General features: G+C 46.3%; 1 protein-coding gene across 1 annotated transcript in view; it reads left to right on the top strand.

Annotated features, from left to right (window-relative positions):
- The window catches only part of LOC144468921 (homeobox protein Nkx-2.4), a 36,298-nt gene extending 35,047 nt beyond the window's left edge, over positions 1-1,251 (top strand). The window contains exon 4 of the mRNA XM_078178734.1: positions 910-1,251. Coding sequence (XP_078034860.1) covers positions 910-1,251 — 342 coding nt within the window. The remainder of the gene's footprint in view (positions 1-909) is intronic.
- Positions 1,252-6,717: the final 5,466 nt, after the last annotated feature.

The following is a 6,717-nucleotide window of genomic DNA, read 5'->3' as shown; positions in this document are numbered from 1 at the left end:
TTATTACTGCATATTATATATTATTTCTTCACTTTTTTCCATTGTTAGTGAGACTTTTTTTACCTATTAAATAACTTTATACCTTATGCAGAAATTATAAGTATATTGTTTTAAAGAAAAATCCCTTTTCTTCCCAAATACACTATCCACGCGGACTGAACCGCCGTAGCGAAAGTGTTAACGAGGTTTCATAGGTTTGTTGAGGTTGATGAAGCTTTACTGATTCAGGAATTTCCCAGAATCCTTCCTTGGACGATTCAATGATGTGGTTGTGCTAGAGGATCAAGTCCCAAAATTGCGCTGCTAAGGATACACATTTTATTATAAGTCTATCTCCAAATTCTTCATTTTCTTCAGAAATTTTTTTTGCTTCCATCTGCAAATTTATGAACCGTATAATATAATACTTTTTATCATTGCAGCGAATATTATCATATTTCATCCCCAAGTTTCGTCTAAATCTCCAAATATTCTTTATCATTATCTCATATCTGGTTTGTTATTGTTCGTTTGCACACGTCTCTGATGTAACGCAGATATTTAAACTCTAAACATTTCCTATATTACTCGTTTGTCTCGTTGCTTGGTCCTTGGTTTTCACAGATTTTTCCAATCGTCGATCATCTTTTCCATCTCTCCTATACGCCAGCATGTACACTTCCAATCTGCCTTTCACCGCTAACACGACATTCGACTTCTATAATTTGACAATTTTTCACAAAGTATGTTTCTCACAAAGTAAGCTCCACAATTGATTGCTTCATAAAAGCGATTAATACAATCCTCTGTGCTCGCATAAGCGTTTGATCTGCGTTTAATAGAGGCTTTCGATGGTACGCCGAAAGGATTACACGGTGGAAAGTGACGGGATCGGATCAGTTTGTTCACCGAGCGATTCTTGTGTTGCAGAGCGCGAGTTCGCCCCGACGGGTGGCCGTCCCGGTTCTGGTGAAGGACGGGAAACCTTGCGGAAGCGGCGGCGGCGGCGGAAACGAGGGTAGCCGCGGCGGACCCAGCGCGGCCCTGGCGAGCCCGGCACCGCACCTGACGGCCGCCTCGAGTCCTCACGGTTCCCATCACGCAGCCTCCTCGGTGTCCCATCACTCGGTGGTCGGTGTGAGCCACGTGATGTCGTCCAGTCAGAGCCTGCAGCACTGTTCGTACACGAGGGCCGGGGCGCAGCAGAGCATGCAGCAGCAGCAACAGCCGCAGTGCGGCGGGTACCTGCCGTTCCAAAGTCGGGCCTGGTAGTACATGCCATCCGCGGCGGTGACCAACCCATCCGCCGCAGGTCCAGCTGCCTGGTACCCGACAGAGGACAGCCCTTAGAGACAGCGTCGACGCGAACCACCTCCGTGGCCGTCTGCCGGTTCGTCAGATGGACAGGCAGGTCTGTTCGACGTCGAGGACGCGGAGGCGATCAGCCTCATCCTTGGAGGCGTTCGTGGACCCTTCGGGTGAAAGCACGGACCACTCCTTGCCCGGGACATTGGGACGCGGACGCCCCTGTGTCGTTAGTGTCCTTGTCAAGGGACTGTTGTCGATAAAGTGACGCGAAGGAATTCAGGCTCGCGGAGCCGTCGTCCACGATGCAGAGACCGCGGGACGGTTAATTGGAGACAGTGATCTGCGTTCGAGTCTTCTTCTTCGCGTGCGGCCCCCATTCGTTGCGGCCCAGAAGCGCTCTCGGTGCCGGCCCGAAGGGATTCCAGCACGCGAATCTCGCTGGAGTCAGGTTCTCAAGTGCGCGCGAGACGTGTCCAATGCCAAAGGTGTCTCTCTCTCTCGAGGCCACCGGACGATCAAACCGATACCGAAGTACTTACATCGTTCACGTTCGCCCGACCTACGGCGTTCCTCTCGGTGGTCCTTCGGACTTCCAAGGGTCCCAGCTTTTTAGGGATTGATGGCTGGCTCGGTGACGCCACGGAACGCAAACTTCGAGACTCGGTGAGCGTTTCAAGCGACTCGGGCAGGAGCCCGATGCGCACTCGATCTTACCTCGGTGTAACCCGTGATGAAATCACCATGAACAGAGTTCGCCGCCAATTTGTCGTGAAACAAGACACGACCGGGTGTTCACACAATTAGCTGCACGAGGTTCGTTCTCGTCGCGGTCGCCAGGCAGGAGCTCCGCCCGGCTCCTGATTCGTCCTAGCGTCGATCGATCGCGTGCTTGCGGACCTTCGCCGTTCGAGTCCACGATGTAAGGGAGACACCTTCGCTGCGAAACCGTCGTCCGTTTGTTGTTGAACGGCGGAGACGAGGTAGGAAAATTGGAAAAGGGGACTGAAGCGATCGGCGACTTGAATTTGACCGTGTTTCTGGTTGGGGGAGGATACCCAATTATCATAACGAGTAATTGAATTCGTTTTTGCGAACTCGTTCGATTTGTTACGAATATAATGACAGCACAAATTGAGTGGATTCTGTTATCGATTCATAGCGTTCTTTTTTCCAATAAAAGTTTGCTTGCGATACGTTCGTGTTTAATATTGTATTACACGCAAGAAAAATACAGCAAACTCTAAAGACGACTGTACACCGAATCGATTTGATTTCTGTTGAAACTAAACGGCTTCTAAAAGAATGGAAAACGCTATGAATTTGTTGTATAACTCGTTATACGGAGCGATCTATAACTGGCGACAAATCGGTCGAAAAAAGAGAATAATATTTGTTCATTTAAGGCTGTATTTTCCAGAAAACCGAGTTGAAAGATGGCTGAAATTCGCGTGGTTTGTAGTATGACGGGAAATAAAATTGGTATGTCTTCCTATAATAATATTATCCTATTGGGTAATATTATTTTCTTAACCGAATTTCTCTCGAAAACGAAGCGTTAAACAACAAATATTATTCTACATTTTTATACGTAGAATCATTCCCCTCTCGGCTGTACCGCCGGTTACCGACCACCCTGTATAATAGCATTTCCGATTCAGAGTACAATATTTGTGATTCTAACTTTTGCAAATTTACGATCGTCTGATATTGTCAATATCGTGTGCAGAGCTGCGTTGAGTTTTATGGTAAAATTTAGGATAGAAGAGGATTTGGAGTCCGACCGAAACACGTCGAATTATGGGTGCCGGTCGCTGGAGGACGAGACAAGCGTGTCGGTGACGAATGCAGGCAGTTCCCGTCGCACCTGTGATAGCGGCCTGTGCAGCCCGGAGGCACAATGGAACGGCGAAGCGGGCTGCGCGAATAATCTGTCCGGGTCCACTCGAAACGCGCCGATTCCAATTGCGAGAAACCGTACACCGGCGTTTGATCGCGTCAATCGGCCTATCCCGGGACCGTCATACGAGACGCGCATTGGCGACAGTGTTGTAACGCCACGTTCCACACGAGTTTGTCGCACCCCCGATGAAAAGGAATCGAGTTTCGGGTGAACGAGCCCGCGTGAACCTGTTGGAGGCTTACTTTCTTGCGCAAAATCTATTACAATCAGAGCGGACACGTTTAGGATGGAAATTAAACCACCGGCACACATTATCTTTAAAACTATCTCTTCATTTTCTACCATTCTTTTGGAAATTTCATCGACCCGCACTGTTTGGACGCCGCTACTAAGATAAGTTTCTATGCGATAGATTTCCAGCGTCGAGAGTTTGAAATTCGTCCAGGTTAAATACTCGAGCGGTGATTGATATCAATTGATAATTTGACGAACAATTGAATGAATTTTACGAGCAATTGAAGCATTCGTTAATTTGCATCGAGGTGCACGAGAAATTTTGTTATATACCGTGCACACATCCTATGACAGTTCAACCGCAATCTGTAACATTGCCGACGCGCGTGTACTTTTCAGATTTACAATGAAATAGTTGAAACATTGAACCGTACTACATATGTTTATTAATAGCAATAAGAATAATTTAATAATAATTTTCGATAAGATTTGTCAACGGTACGTCAGAAGAAAATTTCCAAAGCGCTTAGAGACGCTTGCAGTGGTATAGGGGTTAAGGTGAACACAGCGTGAGAATTGCCCTGCGATAAAATATTAAGAGAATAAAATAAGAGAACAAAATTTGGAGGTCCGTGTTCGGATATCCGAAACCTATGAATTTCATTTCGTCCGTTTTTTAATTTGAGATTTTGAGGATAGAGATCGTCTAAAGTCAGCCCCCATCTTGTCACGGGTACCGATCACCGAGACTCGAGGAAAAGAGAAACATAATTCGCGCCACTGAACGTACAATGCGTTAAACGTAACGCAAATTCGGATAAGAAGAGTTCGGTTCTCGATCGAGTGATTCTTCCCTCCTCGTACTTGTTACCTGAGAAACCAGAGCACTTTCCGCAGCGCCGTAAAACGCACGGTTAACGAACCAGGATAAATGGACCGCGAGGGTTCAGAAATTGTCCAGATGCATGGGAATCGACGACGCTTTGCAAAGCCCGAGTGTCCACGGCTATGGGACTGGGATTCGGAAATGCACAGATTACAATACTTAGCAAATTCTAGCCAAGAGTAGGAAAGCAAAACACTTGATCTCACTAATTTAAGAAATATATAATCAGCAAGATAAACGTTCGCCTCGGATCTGGTTTTTAGTTGGTGCCATCGATAAATATCAAGGTCCCCTTATTGTGCAATAGGCCAGACAGCACATTAATTACTCCGTTGCATAAACCAATATAGCTAAGCAATGTCTGCGTCACTGTTCACAGCCCCGAGTCTATACCCTGATTCCCCATGCATCGGCAATTGTCTGGAAGCTTCGTTACAAGCCTTGGAACACCAACGTTTTTTAATACGAGGAAAGTGCCTGGGTCCCTTCAAACTCTATTTCTTCGAGACACAAAATCTAACGAATTTCATCGAACTGCCAATATCTTCGCGTGACCTACGTGCAGTTTAGTAGAAGCGTGATCGTGCGAACCTGCGGTTTCTCGGCGGACCTAGAAAAAAGCGTGTGCCGAATATAAAGATTTTCTGTGAAACTCCAAATCTCTGCCACAGGGGCATTCCAAATGCCTTTGCACCTCCTCTATTCTTTGTTGCTTGTTATTTCCTGAAGCGAAATCGTTAGTTGAAAAGACTACGTTCCGACACTGCGAGAAAACTTCTCGCTGAATCGCGACAGGCGCGTTTCGATCGCATCGTATACGATATATACAGTTGTCAGTTGCTTTTCGATTTTAGACGTATCAAAATCATTTCAAATCTATTATTTTCCTACGATTATTCGAGCTGCGAAACGAGATTCCTACGAATGCACGATTAAATTCTTCTATTCGTGCGCGTACCGGAAATAAAAACGACGCCAAATCTCAGCGAACATATACTTCCAGTATTGCCATAATACATATCCTATCTACCAAAATGCACAACTCAACGCGAAAAACTGAATAGACATTCGTGAATGAAATTCGTTCGCAACCACCTTAATCTCCTTTTTTGAACGTCAACAACGACGGTATACAGTGTGTCCCCGAAATAGTTCGACAAACTTCGGTATCGTAATCTGCACCCTTTAAGAGCGAGAGAAGGTCGTATAAACGTAGCTCCGGGAACATTAACCTTTTAGATACGGCAGGATTTTGCGCAAATAAAGTTTTTCGTAACTAAATTACGATTTTCTCTTAATATATATTTTTTCCGGATATCTATATATAGTACTAATAACATATATTCTTTTCTTAATATATTGTATATATACCCTTTCACTTTAATTGTTTGCTTTAATAAATAATAAAACAATTGAGTAAAGCACGAGCCATTCGCGAGAGCCACTATAGTGGCGCGTGGTATCTAAAAGGTTAGTATCGACATATAATATCGACAATGCGGCAGTGCTGAAAAATTTGATTGTCACAGCATGTGACGAAATTCGAAATACACCGGGACGTGTATCTCGAACGTGTTCGGCAATTTATGGAACGTAGATTCGAAGCGTGCTATGCACAATGGCAAAAGAAAGTAATTTACAGCAATTCTGTTAAGCGAGCTACAATTCTTTGAAATCTGTGGTTCTAAACAAAAATCGTTTACACCTCGAAAAATGAAGTATTACCAGGCCTACATTTATATGACCTTTCGTCATCGTTACGGGATGCAGAATACGGTACCGATATTTATTCGCCTATATCAGGGACACCCTATGCATAATACCAGAAATCAGTCGAAGCCTGTCAAGGTCTTGATAAAAGCGGACCCAAACGCCGGCAACGAAGTTCAGCCTAGTGATAACGATCGCCAAATCCCCTGAAAACACTTGCGTACACTGTAACCACGACCAAGCAACTCGCCAAATTCGTAGATGAGCGTACGAAAATTCGCGAACAACGAAATCGAGCCAGATTCAGCTTAGCAGCGTAGCGCGTCCGTGTCGAAAATTAAAAATCGTCGAATCAGCCGCCGAAAGGGTTGAAACAGCGAGGCAACGAGCCTGTGTGCACGTTCTCCGGAGGAAGGAAGGAAGGATGGAAGGATGGAGGGAGGGGGGGCGGACGCGGGGGAGGAACGGGGAGGTAAAGGGGACGGGGGGGCGGGGGACGGGAGGGAGGGAGTTCCGAGGAGGAACAGTCGAAACGGATTAATCGGGCGACGGAACTGGCTCGTTCCATAGAAAACTCTCTCGCGGCGCCGTGCCGCGCCGCGCGGAAATCGTGTCGCGCGTTTTCAACCTACCCGTGAGCCGCGACACGCGTGTGTACATAGCCGAGAACAGGGGGTAGGTGGGGGGGGGGGGGGGGGGG

The sequence above is a fragment of the Augochlora pura genome, chromosome 4, assembly GCF_028453695.1.
Source record: "Augochlora pura isolate Apur16 chromosome 4, APUR_v2.2.1, whole genome shotgun sequence".
NCBI lineage: Eukaryota > Metazoa > Arthropoda > Insecta > Hymenoptera > Halictidae > Augochlora > Augochlora pura.
Note: the sequence above shows the minus strand (reverse complement) of the source record. Positions and strands in the feature narration are given on the sequence as shown.